This window comes from Bos indicus, chromosome 16, assembly GCF_029378745.1.
Source record: "Bos indicus isolate NIAB-ARS_2022 breed Sahiwal x Tharparkar chromosome 16, NIAB-ARS_B.indTharparkar_mat_pri_1.0, whole genome shotgun sequence".
Taxonomy (NCBI): Eukaryota; Metazoa; Chordata; class Mammalia; order Artiodactyla; family Bovidae; genus Bos; species Bos indicus.
In genome coordinates, this window is record NC_091775.1 from 76,808,636 (window position 1) to 76,828,427 (window position 19,792).

Consider the following 19,792-nt stretch of genomic DNA (forward strand, 5'->3'; position numbering starts at 1 on the left):
ATATTTTATTTTTCAACCTATTTTTATTTTTTTTATATTAGGAAGTGAATATTGTTGTGAGAGTTTCAGGAACTTGTTATATGCCTGTGGAATGTTTACTTAAATTAACCAGCTATAGTTCACTGTTACATTCCCAGTATTAAAACTGTATAGATCACTTTCATAACCACAAAGAAGTAATATTTAAAACTAATAATGAAATTGACCTCCTCTTCTATCTTTCATTTTGTGAAATAATTCACTTCCAAATAACCTAATGGAATAGTATTTAAAATACTAAGAAGTATATTATAATTATAAAACATACTGTAAAACCTATGAGATGCACAATAACCAAAATTTATAGTGACATTCAGAGCCTTAAATGCATATTTTTTAGGAAAAAATAAATTTGTGTGTGTATATATATATATATATATATATATATATATACACACACATTAAATAAATATATCGCTAGGGGAAAACATACATTCCAGATGTTAAGAAGAGAAAGAAATAATAAAAGTAAAGGCAGAAGGAAGTGAATGAAATAGAATATTTTACTTAGACTTGATTCCTTAAGTAAAACTAATTCTTAAAAAGATTAAGCAGACCTGTCTAACCAATTTTACTCTAATTAAGAAGAATGGTGGGAAGTCTGAAAAAAGTATCCTGCAACCAATAAGTAGATGAAAATACAAATTTAGGGAAATAGGAGAATACCATTTTTTTCTTCTTTTTTTTTAAAATTTTATTTTATTTTTAAACTTTACAAGATTGTATTAGTTTTGCCAAATATCGAAATGAATCCACCGCAGGTATACATGTGTTCCCCATCCTGAACCCTCCTCCCTCCCCATACCCTCCCTCTGGGTCGTCCCAGTGCACCAGCCCCAAGCATCCAGTATCGTGCATCGAACCTGGACTGGTGACGTGTTTCATACATGATATTATACATGTTTCAATGCCATTCTCCCAAATCTTCCCACCCTCTCCCTCTCCCACAGAGTCCATAAGACTGTTCTATACATCAGTGTCTCTTTTGCTGTCTCATACACAGGGTTATTGTTACCATCTTTCTAAATTCCATATATATGCGTTAGTATACTGTATTGGTGTTTTTCTTTCTGGCTTACTTCACTCTGTATAATAGGCTCCAGTTTCATCCACCTCATTAGAACTGATTCAAATGTATTCTTTTTAATGGCTAAGTAATACTCCATTGTGTATATGAACTATAAAACTCCTAGAGGAGAACATAGGCAAAACACTCTCCGACATACATCACAGCAGGATCCTCTATGACCCACCTCCCAGAATATTGGAAATAAAAGCAAAAGTAAACAAATGGGACCTAATTAAATTTAAAAGCTTCTGCACAACAAAGGAAACTATTAGCAAGGTGAAAAGACAGCCTTCAGAATGGGAGAAAATAATAGCAAATGAAGCAACTGAGAAACAACTAATCTCAAAAATATACAAGCAACTCCTACAGCTCAACTCCAGAAAAATAAATGACCCAATCAAAAAATGGGCCAAATAACTAGACATTTCTCCAAAGAAGACATACAGATAGCTAACAAACACATGAAAAGATGCTCAACATCACTCATTATCAGAGAAATGCAAATCAAAACCACTATGAGGTACCATTTCACACCAGTCAGAATGGCTGCGATCCAAAAGTCTACAAGCAATAAATGCTGGAGAGGGTGTGGAGAAAAGGGAACCCTCTTACACTGTTGGTGGGAATGCAAACTAGTACAGCCACTATGAAGAACAGTGTGGAGATTCCTTAAAAAACTGGAAATAGAACTGCCTTATGATCCAGCAATCCCACTGCTGGGCATACATACTGAGGAAACCAGAAGGGAAAGAGACACGTGTACCCCAGTGTTTATCGCAGCACTGTTTATAATAGCCAGGACGTGGAAGCAACCTAGATGCCCATCAGCAGATGAATGGATGAGAATACCATATTTTAAAGTAAAGAAATTTAGGGACTTCCCTGGTGATCAAGTGGGTAGGACTCTGCACTTTCACTGCTGAGGGCAAAGGTTCAAATCCCTGGCTGGGGAACTAAGATCCTGTAAGCTACATGGTGCAGTAAAAAAAAAAAAAAAATTTTTTGCAGAGAAGCACCACCAGACAGCAGCCTGTGCCCTGGGGCGGGATGCGCTGGAGCAGAGCACCCCCGCCAGTCTTGGTCAGGAGGTGGGCCTGCGGCTCGGACCTGTGCCCTGGGGCGGGATGAGCTGGAGCAGGGCACCCCCGCCAGTCTTGGTCAGGAGGTGGGCCTGCGGCTCGGACCTGTGCCCTGGGGCGGGGTATGCTGAAGCAGAGCACCCTGCGAGTCTTGTTCAGAGGTGGGATTGTGGCTCTGACCTATGCCCTTGGGTGGGATGCGCTGAAGCAGAGCACCCCCGAGAGTCTTAGTCAGGAGGTGGGCCTGCGGCTCTCTCCTGTACCCTGGGGTGGGATGCGCAGGAGTAGAGCACCCCCGAGAGTCTTGGTCAGGAGGTGGGCCTGTGGCTCTGACCTGTGCCCTGGTATGGTGTGTGCTGAAGCAAGGCACCCCCGAGAGTCTTGGTCAGGAGGTGGGCCTGCGACTCAGACCTGTGCCCTGGGCGTGGGATGTGCCGAAGCAGAGCACCGCCGCCAGTCTTGGTCAGGAGGTGGGCCTGCGGCTCTGACCTGTACCCTGGGGTGGGATGCGCTGAAGCAGGGCATCCTGTGAGTCTTGGTCAGGAGGTGGCCCTGTGGCTCTGACCTGTGCCCTGGGGTGGGGTATGGTGAAGCAGCCACCCCCGCGAGTCTTGGTCAGGAGGTGGGCCTGAGGCTCTGACCTGAGCCCTGGGGCGGGATGCGCTGAAGCAGGGCACCGAGCGAGTCTTGGTCAGGAGGTGGGCTTGCAGCTCTGACCTGTGCCCTAGGGGTGGGGTGCGCTGAAGCAGGGCACCGCGCGAGTCTTGGTCAGGAAGTGGGTCTGCAGCTCTGACCTGTGCCCTGGGGTGGGATTCGCTGAAGCAGAGCACCCCCGCGAATCTTGGTCAGGAAGTGGGTCTGCAGCTCTGACCTGTGCCCTGGGGGTGGGGTGCGCTGAAGCAGAGCACCCCCGCTAGTCTTGGTCAGGAGGTGGGCCTGCGGCTCTGACCGCAGTGCTTCGGCGCTAAAGTGACCATTTAAAGTACTTCCCTAAGAACAAGTCCACTGATCAAAAAAGAGTTAGTTCCTAGTCAGACAGAGGCATTCTAACCACATCCACCAGCAGGCACTGTTCTGTTTAGAAGAAAATGCAGATTATGGAAATCCTTTATTGCCATCAAAGTTTAGGCTGTTGACCCTCCCTCCCATCTCCCTCCCCACCCCACCCCTCTAGGTTGTTACAGAGCCCCTGTTTGAGTTCCCTGAGTCAGACAGCAAATTCCCACTGGCTATCTATTTTATATATGGTATTGTAAATCTCCGTGTTACTAACTCCATGCATCTCTAGAGGGAGGTTCAAGAGATAGGGGACATATGTATACCTATGGCTGATTCATATTGATGTTGGCAGAAACCAACAGAATTCTTTAAAATTATCCTTCAATTAAAAAATAAATGTAAAATAAAAATAAGAGAATAGGTGTTCAAGGGAAGCCTTGGCTGGTTCTGTCATTACTGTTGCTATTTAAATATTTTTTTGTTCTAACATGTTTGAACCACATGCACATAACTTTTTTGAATCATGTGGGTTAGCTAGGAAAAATTAAAAAGGCTAATTTGAAAAATTATACAAGAGTACTGACAGCGTAGTGATTAGGAGATAGAAAGGGGGACCTGAGAAATTTTAAATCAATTATTACAACACAGACATACTTTTTAAACCAAAAACTATGTTACAATAAAATACAGGTATTACTATAGCACAGTATATGTTGTTGTAGTTTAGGCACTAAGTCGTGTTTGACTCTTTGCGACCCCATGGACTGTAGCCCACCGGCCTCTTCTGTCCATGGGATTCTCCAGGCAAGAATACTGGAGTGGGTTGCCATACCCTCCCAGGGGATCTTCCTGACCCAGGGATCGAACCCAAATCTCTTTCATTGGCAGGCGGATTCTTAAACCACTGAGCCACCAGGGAAGCCCAGCATTGTATACACTATATGTATACACATATGTATGTGTATATGTATGTATGCAGAGAAAGAGGGAGAGAGTTAGTTATTGGATGTCCCATTATACTGAAATGTCATCTTGTTGAGCTGTTTTTCCTTAGCTTTTATTAATCAAATAATGCAATCTTTTGGTAGGAAAAAAGAAGCCACTGTGCCCGCCTCCTCCTCAGATTCCTAACGCTCAGAACATGCTAACCACAGTGAATTACCAGGAAGGAGAGAAGGTCGCTGTCCTCTGTAAAGAAAACCATGCATTTCTGGAAGCAAAAGAACTTGTGTGCAGAAGTGGACGATGGCAGTCCTTACCACACTGCGTAGGTCAGTATTGTTTCTAAATAACGTTTAAAAAGAGGATTCTGACCTTCGCTTTATCTAAAGAACAGGAAAAAAACTCATGACCTATTTATTACACAATATTCTGAAGCATTAAACTGTCATCTAGTTACCCAATTCTGTCCATGTTTTAAACTGTTTCTCTAAGATGTATCTCCAACAGTGACCAGAGAAGAAACAGGTTTGAGACCTTCACTGGAAACTTGATTCTATTCATTAGAATTACTCAATATCCAGCATTAAGATGTAGAGCGGGCAATCTGAGAGTGGTCAAGGCTAGGGTTTGAATTTGGTAATTGCTGCCGGAGAGATGATATGAAAGTTTTGGGACGGGCTGGGAACACATGAAGAGTTTACATGTCTAAACAAGAGAGAAAGAGGTGGGCAAAGAGAAGCAGCCAAACAAGGTTGCAGGAGATAAACTAGGGAAGGTTGCTAAAATAATTCCAGGACCCAATTGCAATGTGGGGGTGCTGCCCCTCATTCTACAAGCAAGTGTCCTACAATTTGACTCAGTTCTGACACTGTCTACCCAGAGACAGCCTCAGATCTCACAGGCTAAGGGCCCAGTCTTACAAGACTGCTCCCTGCGGCCCCAGTTCAGATGCCAGTTGCACGTCCAGGTTGTGACCTGTGCTTCTGACCGACCAGGTATAGACGAAGTTTTCCATGACCCTCTCCTTGGGTGCCCTACTTTGCTGGAGCAGCTCACCACACTCAGAAGCAGTCTACTCACTAGATCACCATTGTATTACAAAAGGGGACACCTCGGGAACAGCCAGATGAAAGCTACGCTCAGGACAAAGTGTGGGGGAGGGCGCAGAGCTGCCATGCCCCCTCCAGGCGTGGCTCTTCCCACAGTCTTCCCACAGGAAGCCCTGTGGACCCTGTCTTTTGTGGGGTTATGGAAGCTTCAGTACGTTGGCACCATTGATCAAATCCATGGCCATGGGTGATGGATTTGACCTTCAGGCCCTCTGCCCTCCCTGCAGGTCAGGGTGGGACTGAAAGTTTCAGCCTTCTAGTCACGTGATGGTTCTCCTGGCAACCAGCGCATCCTTGTGTTATTGAAGGGCTTCCCAAAAATCACCTCATTGATGGAACAAAAGGCACCTTGATTGCTTTCCATCTTCAGGAGATTCCAAGGGTTTCCAGAGCTCTGTGCAAGAAGCAGGAGTCAGACCAAATGTTTGCTTCTTTTTAAAAATCACAACACCACAACTGGTGTCCCAAAGCAATGCCAATGGTATAAGTTAAAAAAAAAAAAACAACACACACCTTATTTTAAAATGTTATTTGACAGGATGACAAACATTTCAAAGACTGCTTAGGACTGGGCAAGATGCCTGAGAATTGAACAGTGGATTTAACAAGGAGCTCATCCTGGTGCTCTGTGATGACCTAGAGCGGTGGGTTGAGGGGAGGGGAGGGGGGTTCACGAAGGAGGGGATATACGTATCATCATGGCTGATTTGTGTTGTCTGGCAGAAACCAACGCAGCATTGTAAAGCAATTTTCTTCCAAATAAAAAAAGTTAAAATAATAATAACATAGGAGGAAGGGAAGTAAATGGAGATAGAGGTGAAAAAAAAAAAAAAAAAAAGCAGTGGATTTAGCTACCTGAAATTCATTGGTAACTTTGCTTTTACCTGATGAAGCTGTGACTTTTTCAGCGCATTTCTATGCTGGTTACAGATTCAGCAGAGGAGACATTGGTGACACAGCAGAAAGGGGACAATTCATGGGCAGGGCCTTTGCTGGTGTAGAGGGTATGGAATCCAAAGTCCACATGAAGGAGTGGGTTTGAGAAAAGAGCAGGGACAACAAGTGAAACAGGAGAGAGAACAAATTATTTGCGATCAGATGTCTGATTTGGTCACTCTGTATCTGTAGCTTTTGTGACTGTGTAGGGAGATCAGTCAGTACCACGGAACTTATTCCAGCTGATCTTAACATAAAGTTGAAACATGATGGACAGAGAAAGAGGCTCACGCTATTATTTGGAGTTAAAAAGTAAATGCAGAAGAGTGTGTCTACAAGTCATTTCAGTAAAATTAAAAGTTCATGACCATAACTGATAGCTACATGATGTTTGCATAACAGTAACAGTTGCCCCAGAGAATAAAAATGGGAAGGGAGTTTCTTATTTTCACCTTTCCTCTGTAATTAAACGTTTTTATGGGGAAAGGTGAAATAGACCAGAGGTTTACTCACCAGTCCATCAGGCTTTAAATAAAAACAGTTTTTAATACTTATATAACCTTATATATGGGCTTCCCGGTGGCTCAGCAGTAAAGAATCTGCCTGCGATGCAGGAGATATGGGCTCGGTCCCTGGGTCGGGAAGATCCCCTGGAGGAGGGCATGGCAACCCACTCCAGTATTCTTGCCTGGAGAATCCCATGGACAGAGCCTGGCGGGCTATGGTCCATTGGGTTGCAAACTGTTGGACACGACTGTGGAGACTGACCACACAAGCATGCCCTGATATATGCTTAATACTTATTTTGTGTGTGTCTTATTTTAGGGTGAAAGAAAGCATTATAGTTCTATTCTAGTTATCAGGTTGCATGATAGAAATTTTATAATGAGCTATTTGGACTCTTGGACATCATGTAAATAAGATATTGAAGATATGAAATATGGAACTTCGCATTATTCCATTTATATTGCAATACTGACTCTTTTTTTAACACTTGCATGTCATCTTCCAGAGTCTGGACAATATTGTGGGCCCCCTCCGCCTATTGGCAATGGAGACATCACCTCCTTCCCCCTGTCAGCGTACCCTCCAGGGTCGAATGTCCAGTACCGCTGCCAGTCTTTCTATGAACTCCGGGGAAACCTGACTGTGACGTGCAGAAATGGACGCTGGTCAGAACCACCCGCATGCATCGGTGAGTTCTTTGTATTTTCCTGGAGTCCGAAACTTGATGTTTATAGACTTTTCATGGACTAATTTTGTAGGATAATTTTTACTTACATTTCATTCAGCCAAAAACTTGTTAACAAGTGTAGGTATATAACTGAACATTTTTTTAAAAAATCTTCTTTAAAGCAGAGTGGAAAAAAAAGTGTCTTTAAAAATGATAAATCAGGACTTCCCTGGTGGTACAGTGGATAAGAATCTGCCTGCTGATGCAGGGGACATGAGTTTGATCCCTGATCTGGGGAGATTCCACATGCTGAGGAACAACTAAAGCCCCTAGGCTGCAACTTCTGAGCCTGTGCACCTAGAGCCCCTGCTCTTCAGCAAGAGAAGTCACTGTGATGAGAAGCCCGTGCAATGCAATGGGAGAGCAGCCCCCGCTACTCTCTGCAACTAGAGACTAGCCTATGCAGCAACAAGACCCAGCACAGCCAAAAATAAATACATTTTTGAAAAAAACAATAATATAAATGCACTTTAAAGAGACCCAAAATACACAGTGCATTACAAAACTCCATGAATATCCCAAGTCATTTAACCACCGGACATATTCTTACACCACAAAATATTGTCATGTTACCAACAAATCAGGAGACCATTTGTGAAATGATGGTCTGGGAGTTGTTCTTTATCAGTATGCAAAATTCTACTTGTAAACCTGATGGTTTTTCCTGGAAGAACTCTTTGCAGACCACTGCTAATGTGGCTTTTTACTCCCACGTGGCTGGGAGTTTAGCAAGGAAAGTAGAAAAACTGGCAAGGTTAGCAAGTCGCGTCCCAAATCTGCACTGTATCTTCTTCTTCTTCTTTTTTAAATGTTTATTTGGCTGCATCAGGTCTCAGTTGGCACGAGTTCTCTAGTTGTGGTACTCTGGCTCAGTAGTTGTGGTATGCCAGATTATTTGCTCTGGGGCATGTGGGATCTTAGTCCCCCGACCAGGGATCAAACCTGTGCCCCTGCAGTGAAAATGTGTAGTCAACCATTCAACCATCAGGGAAGTCTCTCTGACTCTCTTAATGAAATTATAAAGTGGGGCAAACTCTTTGAAGGGCAGTTTGGGAATAAACTTCAGATTTTAAAAACACGCATCCTTTGACCTCATTACTTTATTTCTGGGAGAGTAATCTATATACACACTCTTGCAAGTGTAAAAGAATCTGTACAAGGATATTCACAGGCACATTGTCTAGCACAATAAGAAATGGAATCTACATAATTTCCTATCAGTAGTCTCATGAGATTTGTTTTATTAACAACCTGTGCCAATGAATGAAGAAACGAGGCACAGAACACCTTAGTATTTGATCTAAGCCACTTGGTGAGGATCTGGTGGTGGTAGGATTCATATATCACTTTGTCAACATAGGTCCATCTAGTCAAAGCTATGGTTTTTCCATAGTTATATACGGATGTGAGAGTTGGATTATAAAGAAGGCTGAGAGCCAAAGAATTGATGCTCTTGAAACGTGGTGATGGAGAAGACTCTTGAGAGTCCCTGGACTGCAAGGAGATCAAACCAGTCAATCCTAAAGGAAATCAGTCCTGAATATTCATTGGAAGGACTGATGTTGAAGTTGAAGCTCCAATACTTTGGCCACCTGATGCGAAGAGTTGACTCACTGGAAAAGATCCCAATGCTGGAACAGATTGAGGGCAAGAGGAGAAGGGGGCGACAGAGGTTGAGATGGTTGGATGACATCACTGACTCAATGGACATGAGGTTGAGCAAATTACGGGAGACAGTGAGGGACAGGGAAGCCTGGCTTCCATATTCTGGCTCAAAACACCAAATTACATGAATTTGGAAAATTTATTCTGCTTCTCTGAGCCTCCATCTCCTCATGGGTAACCTGGAGAGATAACGCCCAGCATTTATAAATGATACATACAAAATGCTAAGAACTATGTCTAGTATAACTGAATATTAACTTTTAATATTCTTTTTTAATTTTATTTAGTTCCAGATTTTCTTAAATGCAATTTCACTGTTCTTGGATAAGGAAAGATATATTATTAATACTTTATTATTTTTTCTTTCAGATGCATGTATCATATCTGAAGATAGAATGAACAAAAAAAACATACAGTTAAAATGGAGAAACCCCCCAAAAAGATATGCTAAAACAGGGGATTTTATTGAATTTGAGTGTAAACATTCACATAAAGAGAGAACACCCATACAATCATTTCGAGTCCTCTGTCAGGAAGGGAAATTTGAATATCCCGCATGTGAATGAAACAAGCACAACGTCCCTGGATGTACGCTTAAAAGTAATCTTAGAGGTGGGCTCTTAGTATTTGTTATGTAGTCACTGCTACAGTTATTTTCTTTATACTTTCAGGGATGGTTTATCACAGTTTTAATTAGAACTCTGGATTTTCAGAGGTTCTTAAATTTGTAAGCTGAGTAGCCAAGGCTTCTTTCATAGCAGGACCACGCGTATCCGAGTCCTGAGTCCCCCTCTCCTGTAACACACGCAGAAACATGCCCGCCTTCAGCGCTTAGTTCCACACACCCTCTTCTCATTGAAATTTACAGCTTCAAGGCTTTCTGAGTCAACTTTATTTCAGAGGAAGTGGTGTCGTTAGGATAATCTCTTTCCTTACATTATTATAATTTCATAAAAACACAAACACTGTCACCCCTTATGTTTGTAGCAAGCATTAGTAAGTATTTATAAACCTCTAGGGTGACTCTAACCATCCATTAAACCATACATACGCCTTAAAGGACTGAATACACCACTTCTCCAAATAAGTGGAAGACTCTGAAACTTACACAAATCTTAATGTGGTACTTCTAATACAGTCAAGAGACAATATACACATACAAAAAGGAAACTGTAATTTTAAGTGAGAATTATTAGGTTACAATATTATGTGTATTGAATTGTCTGGGCGGGCATAAATGGATAAAGAAGAAAAAATGAGAAGAAATAAAAATGCTGGCTATAATCAGTCTATGTGGTTTGAGATGAATAGGTTTAAGAAATTAGAATACTTTGAAATTATTTGTATTTCCTATATTTTAACATTATAGACTGCTTTTATAGTCAAAAAGAGTTATCAGACCAAGAAAATAGAAAATGAGAATATAAAGACCCTTTGGGTCATGATGCTGATTTCATGCAACAACTCCTCTATTTTTTGATGTACCATAGTTTGGGAAACACTGAACAAAAAGTTTTAGAAATATACTCTGGGTGTTCTTTCTATTGTAGACAGCATTTTTTTCTTTCTTTTAAATATCTGTACAAAAGATGACTTACTAATACAGGTGAAAATGTGGCTTAAAATCCTCATGACCATGGATTTGACAATGGGTTCTTAGATATGACATCAAAAACACAAGAAAGAAAAGAAAAAAATAGATAAACTAGACTTAGTCGAAATTACAAACATTCATGCTTCAGAGAAAAGGGAAAAATATGAAAGCATAGTAGACAAAAATGGGAGAAAATAGTTACAAATCATATATCTGATAACAGGCTTATATTTAGAATATATAAATAACTCTTACAACTCAAAAGAACAAGTCAAATAATCCAATTTAAAAATGAAAACAGGATCTAAACAGACATTTGTCTGAAGAAGATGTATGAACGGCCAATAAGCACACCGAGAGATGCTGAACACCATAAATAAACAGGATCTAAATAGATATTTGTCTGAAGAAGATGTATGAACGGCCAATAATCACACCGAGAGATGCTGAACACCGTTAATCATTTTGTTGTTGTTTAGCCGCTCAGTCACGTCTGACTCTGTGACCCCATGGACTGTAGCACTCCAGGCTTCCCTGTCCTTCAGTAATTCTTGGAGTTTGCTCAAACTCATGTCCGTTGAGTCAGCGATGTCATCCAACCATCTCATCCTCTATTGCCCCATTCTCCTCCTGCCCTCAATCTTTCCCAGCATCAGGGTCTTTTCTAATGAGTTGGCTCTTTGCATCAGCTGACTAAAGTATTAAGTAAATTGAAATAAAAATCATCATGATATACTACTTCACACAAGCTGGGATGGTGATAAAGTCGGATAATAATAGGAGTTCTTAAGGATGTGGAAAATGGAGACCCACAAACACTGCCAAAGGGAATGTAAAGCGGTGCACTCACTTTGGAAGACAACCTGGAAGTTTCTCTGAAGGTTAAACATAGAATTGCCATTGATTCAGCAATCCTCCTAGATATTGATAAATACCTAGGAGAAATGAAAACATGTCTCAACACAAACTTACATGTGAATGTTCCTAGCAGAGTTATTCATAATAACCCAAAGGTAAAAACAACTGTTTCAAAATTGGGAAAGGAGTATATCAAGGCTGTATATTGTCACCCCGGTTTATATGCAGAGTACATCATGTGAAATGCCAGGCTGGATGAAGCATGAGCTGGAATCAAGATTGCTGGGAGAAATATCAATAACCTCAGATATGCAGATGATACCACCCTTATGGCAGAAAGTGAAAAGGAACTAAAGACCCTCTTAAGTGAAAGAGGAGAGTGAAAAAGCTGGCATAAAACTCAACATTCAGAAAACTAAGATCAGGGCATCTGGTCCCATCACTTCATGGCAAATAGATAGGGAATCAGGGGAAACAGTGACATACTTTATTTTGGGGGCTCCAAAATCACTGCAGGTGGTGACTGCAGCCTTGAAATTAAAAAGAATACATTTGAATCAGTTCTAATGAGGTGGATGAAATTGGAGCCAATTACACAGAGAAGGCAATGGCACCCCACTCCAGTACTCTTGCCTGGAAAATCCCATGGATGGAGGAGCCTGATAGGCTGCAGTCCATGGGGTCGCTTGCTAAGAGTCGGACACAACTGAGCGACTTCACTTTCACTTTTCACTTTCAATGCATTGGAGAAGGAAATGGCAACCCATTCCAGTATTCTTGCCTGGAGAATCCCAGGGACCGGGGAGCCTGGTGGGCTGCCATCTATGGGGTCGCACAGAGTCGGACATGACTGAAGTGACTTAGCAGCAGCAGTAGCAGCATACAGAGTGAAGTAAGGCAGAAAGAAAAACACCAATACAGTATATTAACGCATATATATGGAATTTAGAAAGATGGTAACGATAACCCGTATGCTAGACAGCAAAAGAGACACAGATGTATAGAACAGTCTTTTGGACTCTGTGGGAGAGGGAGAGGGTGGGATGATTTGGGAGAACAGCATTGAAACATGTATAATATCATATAAGAAACAAATCGCCACTCCAGGTTCGATGCAGGATACAGGATGCTCGGGGCTGGTGCACTGGGATGACCCAGAGAGATGGGATGGGGAGGGAGGTGGGAGGGGTGTTCAGGATTGGGAACACATGTACACCTGTGGCAGACTCATGTTGATGTATGGCAAAACCAATACAATACTGTAAAGTAATTAACCTCCAATTAAAATAAATAAATTTAAATAAAATAAAAAAAATAAATAAAAGACACTTACTACTTGGAAGAAAAGCTATGACCAACCTAGACAGCATATTAAAAAGCAGAGACATCACTTTGACAACAAAGTTCCATCTAGTCAAAGCTATGGTTTTCCCAGTAGCCATGTATGGATGTGAGAGTTGGACCATAAAGAAAGCTGTGCGCTGAAGAATTGATGCTTTTGAACTGTGGTGTTGAAGGAGACTCTTGAGAGTCCCTTGGACTGCAAGGAGATCCAACCAGTCCATCCTAAAGGAAATCAGTCCTGAATACTCATTGGAAGAACTGATGCTGAAGCGGAAACTCCCAATACTTTGGCCACCTGATACGAAGAACTGACTCATTGGAAAAGACCCTGATGCTGGGAAAGATTGAAGGCGGGAGGAGAAGCGAGTGACAGGATGAGATGGCTGGATGGTATCACCGACTCAATGGACATGAGCTTGAGAAAGCTCTGGGAGTTAGTGATGGACAGGGAAGCCTGGCACGCTGCAGTCCATGGGGTTGCAAAGAGTTGGACATGACTAAGTGACTGAACTGAACTGAAAAACAACCCAGGTGTTCATTAATACACACAAGAGCTAAACAAAATTTACAATGAAACAATGGAATATTATGAAGTATTATTACATGTCATAACATGAATGAACCTCAGAAACATGCTAAGTGTCAAATGCCAGTCACAGAAGACTACATATTCTATGGCTTCGTCTATATGGCATGTCCAGAGTAGACAAGTGTAGAGAGACACGAGGGAGACTAGTGGTCGCCCAGGCTTACAACTGGGGAGGAGCTGATGACTGAAAGTTGAGGGTAATGAATGTTCTAAAATTGATTATGGTGATGATTGCATGGCTCTGTGATTATGCCAGGAAACACTGAATTGTACATTTTAAATGGGCTAATTGTATGGTATGTGAACTATACCTCAATAAAGGTATTTTCAAAAATAGTGGTCAACAATTTTAAATCAATGAGAAACACAGGGAATGTAAAAAACAAAAAACTAAGACAGTATCAAAATCTATGAGGAATTTATACTAACTCGAAGATTGGTGGTGTTGAATAAAAAAAAATAAGAACTTATAAATCACTCTTGCTGTTAAAAGAGCTGACCTCTAGGTTAGGAGGAAGTACGTATTAATAGAAGTTTTATTTCTCCTCCTCAGTATTGAGGGGGAAATCTTGAACTGGGACTATTATTTAGAATTTTGAGAATAACAAAATACATATGAAAATGTTTTATTCAGAGCATAGGGAACAGGATTTTAAACTTGGATGTTCTCTCTCAGTTTCTCAGAATTTCTTTCTTTCTTAAACTCTTTGGTGGTGCATATTCCAAAGCAAGGTGCTTGGTCAGCAGCGATGCAGTGCTTGCTGGTAAGGTTTGCTGTGCGTAGCTCACTATTCTCTTACACGAGGCAAAGGAGCCAAAATCAAAACATAACAGGAGTAAGACTGGAAATAGGAGAAAGCCCTTTACAGGTAATCGTCAGGTGCTGGGAGTCACAGCCACCTTTCTTGGGGAGGTGAGTAGAATTTCATTCCCAATTCCTTCCAATCTAGTCATAAGGGCTTCAGAGAGACTATTTGGAGGCCATGATATTTATTTTTTACACACTATGTCTGATTCACGACTGAGAGAAGTTTAGGAGGTAAAGAGAAACTGGCAGAGGAAAAGTCAGAGGCCATGAAGGAGAGAGAAACTGGCTTGAAGCCAGATTTTTATAGTACTCACCCGAAAGGTCCACCTGTAGCCACTCTAGTTAAGAAAAGGAGAGCCAGCAAGACGTGTGTTTTTTCTTGATTTTTATTGGAGTATCACCGATTTACAATGTTGAGTTAGTTTCAGGTGTGCAGTAAGTGACTCGGTTATACATGCACATACACCCACTCTCCTTCAGATTCTTGTCTCATGTAGGTCACTGGAGGATTGAGTGGAGCTCCCTGTGCTGCATAGTCGGTCCTTATTAGTTCTCTATTTTATATACAGTAGTGTGTATATGTTCCCTGGTGACTCAGATGGTAAAGAATCTGCCTGCAATGAAGGAGACCCAGATTCTATCCCTGGGTTAGGAAGACGCCCTGGAGGAGGGCATGGCAACCCACTCCAGTATTCTCCAGGCAATCCACTCCAGGGATGCCTGGAGAATCCCATGGACAGAGGAGCCTGGTGGGCTGTAGTCCATGGGGTCACAAAGAGTCGGACATGACTGAGCAACTAATACACTTCCACAGTGTGTGTATGTTAATCCCAGTCTCCCAATTTCTCCCTTCTCCCTGGTAACCATAAGTTTGCTTTCTACATCTGTGACGCCATTTGTTTTGAAAATAAGTTCATTTGTACCATTTTCTTTTTAGATTCCATCCATAAGCAACATCATATAATATTTGTCTTCCTCTGACTTCACTCACTTCAACAATGCCTGGCTCCACCCATGTTGCTGCAAGCTCAATATAAAAAACAAAACAACCCAATCAAAAAAAAAAAAAAATAAACGGTGGAAGATCTAAATAGACCTTTCTCCAAAGAAGACATGCTGCTGCTGCTGCTAAGTAGCTTCAGTCATGTCTGACTCTGTGTGACCCCATGGATGGCAGCCCACCAGGCTCCCCCGTCCCTGGGATTCTCCAGGCAAGAACACTGGAGTGGGTTGCCATTTCCTTCTCCAATTCATGAAAGTGGAAAGTTAAAGTGAAATCTCTCAGTCCTCTCTGACTCTTAGCGACCCCATGGACTGCAGCCTACCAGGCTCCTCTGTCCATGGGATTTTCCAGGCAAGAGTACTGGAGTGGGGTGCCATTGCCTTCTCCCAAAGAAGACATACAGATGGCCAAAAAGCACATGAAAAGATGCTCAACATCACTAATTAATAGAGATACACAAATCAAAACTACAATGAGGTCTCACCTCACAGTGGTCAGAATGGCCATCATCAAAAAATCTTCCAATAATAAATGCTGGAGATGGTGTGGAGAGAAGGGAACCTTCCTACACTGTTAGTGGGAATGTACATCTGTGCAGCCATTATGGAAAACAGTACGGAGGTTCCTTAAAAAAGGAAAAGTAGAACTACCACATGATTCAGCAATTCCACTCCTGGGCATATATCCAGAGAAGAACACCATCTAAAAGGACATGCACCCTAATGTCCATTGCAGCGCTATTTACAATGGCCAAGACATGGATGCAACCTAAAAGTCCACCAACAGAAGGGTGGATAAAAGTGTGGTACATATATGTGTACACAATGGAATACTCAGTTCAGTTCAGTTCAGTCGCTCAGTCGTGTCCGACTTTGCGACCCCATGAATCGCAGCACGCCAGGCCTCCCTGTCCATCACCAACTCCCGGAGTTCACTCAAACTCACGTCCATCGAGTCAGTGATACCATCCAGCCATCTCATCCTCTGTCGTCCCCTTCTCCTCCTGACCCCAATCCCTCCCAGCATCAGAGTCTTTTCTAGTGAGTCAACTCTTCTTATGAGGTGGCCAAAGTACTGGAGTTTCAGCTTTAGCATCATTCCTTCCAAAGAAATCCCAGGGCTGATCTCCTTCAGAATGGACTGGTTGGATCTCCTTGCAGTCCAAGAGAGTCTCAAGAGTCTTCTCCAACACCACAGTTCAAAACCATCAATTCTTCGGCGCTCAGCTTTCTTCACAGTCCAACTCTCACATCCATACATGACCACAGGAAAAACCATAGCCTTGACTAGACAAACATTTGTTGGCAAAGTAATGTCTCTGCTTTTGAATATGCTATCTAGGTTGGTCATAACTTTTCTTCCAAGGAGTAAGCGTCTTTTAATTTCATGGCTGCAGTCACCATCTGCAGTGATTTTGGAGCCCCCAAAAATTAAGTCTGACACTGTTTCCACTGTTTCCCCATCTATTTCCCATGAAATGATGGGACCAGATGCCATGATCTTCATTTTCTGAATGCTGAGCTTTAAGCCAACTTTTTCACTCTCCACTTTCACTTTCATCAAGAGGCAATGGAATATTACGCAGCCCCCAAAAAAGAGAGCCAGCAAGGTTTTGAAATGCAAAACAAAACAGGTCCCACAGTGCTGTTGAAGTAATTATCCACAAGAGTATCGCCTCTCCTTTTCTTCTTTGTGTTTCCCAGAGGGGCCCAAGTCCCGGTTGTTGACTTGGATGGAGCTGAGTGTGGCAAGAGCTTGGGGTGACAGAGGGAAGGCTGGCTGGGCCCTTCACCTCCATACGCTCAGCTCCCAAGGACCTGGGGGAGGAAAGGCCAACCTCACTTTGGCCCAAGCTCAGAGTTTTCATTACTGTGTTGAATTGATGGCAAATGTTTTGACCAGAAGGTCTAATATATGATGTCGTGGATTTTGTATTGTATCACCACAAAAGACAGAATTGCTGACAAGATGCTAGCATTGAGCTTGAATTCGGATGGTGTGCAGTCATGCTTTCCCCCTTCTATTAAGAAAATACACTGTGAGTATTAGCATTTGAATGGGACAATCAGTTTCCATTCATGCATTTATCCACGCTAAGTTCTAAAGGACAGGAGGATGGGAAAGCCTATTCAAAATGCTCCTCACACGCTTTCTCACCAGCTTTTATTTCAAGACAAGTATGCACACAGACTAGTCGATCAAACTCTTTGATTCAACCACTGTTGAAATGTCAAAATTCAGCAGTTTTTAACATTTTACTGTATCTGCTCTATCAGGTTATCCAGCTATAAAAATTCATGTATGAGTTTACCTTTTTATACTTTAGCTGAACCAAATCAGACAAAGTTGCTGACATCATGACAAGCCACATCATATTCAACATTTTGAACATATTTGAAAGTCAGAAGAATGGGAATTCCTCCATCACAGGTGGATTGGGTTGTTTTAGCTCAATCCTCTTACTGATAGCCACCACGTGTGTGTCAGTCACTAAGTCATGTCTGACTCTTTGTGACCCCATGGACTGTAGCCCACAAGGGTCCTCTGTCCATGGGATTCTCCAGGCAAGAATACTGGAATGGGTGGCCATTCCCTCCTCCAGGGGATCTTCCCAACCTAGGGATCAGACCCAGGTCTCCTACATTGGCAGGTGGATTCTTTACTATCTGAACCAAAGCGCTGGACATTGATAGCAACTATAAATATTTAATAAAACATTTGTCAAGCTGTTGGAAGGCAGTAGTGCACTACTAAGACATTGAAGAATTTCGGGGCCAAGATTTAAGGGAAGGGAAGCACAGAGATTTCATCCCAGCATGTAGGAGGCACTTCTCATAGGGCTTCCCTGGTGGCTCAGATGGTAGAGTCTGCCTGCAATGCAGGAGACCTGGCTTTGGTTCCTGGGCCAGGAAGATCCTGTGGAGAAGGAAATGGCAACCCACCAGTTTTCCAGATTTGCTCAGCAGTGGCCACAGGACTGGCAAAGGTCAGTTTTCATTCCAATCCCAAAGAAAGGCAATGCCAAGGAATGCTCAAACTACCACACAATTGCACTCATCTCACATGCTAGCAAAGTAATGCTCAAAATTATAGCATATTCAAAAGCAGAGACATTACTTTGCCAACAAATGTTCATCTAGTCAAGGCTATGGTTTTTCCTATGGTCATGTATGGATGTGAGAGTTAGATTGTGAAGAAGGCTGAGCGCCAAAGAATTGATGCTTTTGAACTGTGGTGTTGGAGAAGACTCTTGAGAGTCCCTTGGACTGCAAGGAGATCCAACCAGTCCATTCTGAAGGAGATCAGCCCTGGGATTTCTTTGGAAGGAATGATGCTAAAGCTGAAACTCCAGTACTTTGGCCACCTCATGCGAAGAGTTGACTCACTGGAAAAGACTCTGATGCTGGGAGGGATTTGGGGCAGGAGGAGAAGGGGACAACAGAAGATGAAATGGCTGGATGGCATCACTGACTCGATGGACATGAGTCTGAGTGAACTCCAGGAGTTGGTGATGGACAGGGAGGCCTGGCGTGCTGCGATTCATGGGGTCGCAAAGAGTCAGACACGACTGAGTGGCTGATCTGATCTGAATGTACCAACATACCACAATAAAGATCAATCACAATTATTGATAGAAGGAAGAATCTGTTTCAAATAATGTTCAGCAGGTATGAAACTAATGATGCCTTGGCAAAGCAAGGGCAAAGTTTAGAACAAATTTCGTTTTTTTAGATAATCCAAAATAAACCATTATTCCAAATACAAGTTATCTGCATTAATGATGGAGTATTATTCATAGAATAAAACTAGAGACTTCCTTGGCATTCCAGGGGTTAAGACTCTGTGCTTCTGAAGCGCGGTGTGTGGGTTTGATCCCTAGTAGAGAAACTAAGTTTCCACCTGCTGCATGGTGAGGCCAAAAGGTGAAAAAACAAAAAAAAATCAAAATAAAATTAGATTATTAAAAAAAAAAAAAACCTCTGTTCTTTTAAGATGTTTCTGAAATAGGCTTCTGTAAAATCGGAGGAAAAAAAAATGGTCCATAATCTACGCAAGCTTTAGAAACACTACTTTATGTAGCCTCCATAAGCATTTCTTGAAATAAGCAGGTTTTTAGACCATATCCTTCTTTCTTTACATAGGTTGGAAATTTTTAGACACACCCACAAATACACATGCCCTCAAATATAGATTATAAATTAATGTTTATCTATATTGATTTTACCTCCTGTGAAGAAGTTATAAGTAAAGTGTTTTCACTGAAATTCTTCCTTTGTTAAAAGTAGAACTATAGTAGCTTATAATGCTTTCTTTATACAGAGAATCAGTGACAGGTGGACAATATAAAAATTTAAAAAGTAATCAAAAAGACAGCATTTTCTTAATCAGTAAAAGGTTTTAAATGTACTATCTGGAAATCACCTTTCATGTATAACTTAATAAAAATAGTTCTTGTGCAAATAGTAATTGGTATTCCAATTACTAATAACATTTTATGCTGCTTGACTATATCCTAGCAGTATA

The 19,792-nt window shown here is 41.9% G+C and overlaps 1 protein-coding gene across 6 annotated transcripts in view; it reads left to right on the forward strand.

The window, feature by feature from the left end:
- The window catches only part of CFHR5 (complement factor H related 5), a 33,430-nt gene extending 23,074 nt beyond the window's left edge, over positions 1-10,356 (forward strand). For all 6 annotated transcript variants that reach the window (XM_019976570.2, XM_070768699.1, XM_019976571.2 and 3 more), the window contains 3 exons: positions 4,275-4,457; positions 7,186-7,368; positions 9,442-10,356. In XM_019976570.2, the coding sequence (XP_019832129.2) occupies positions 4,275-4,457; positions 7,186-7,368; positions 9,442-9,638 (563 nt within the window). In that variant the 3' untranslated portion in view covers positions 9,639-10,356. The remainder of the gene's footprint in view (positions 1-4,274; positions 4,458-7,185; positions 7,369-9,441) is intronic.
- The last annotated feature ends 9,436 nt before the right edge of the window (positions 10,357-19,792 follow it).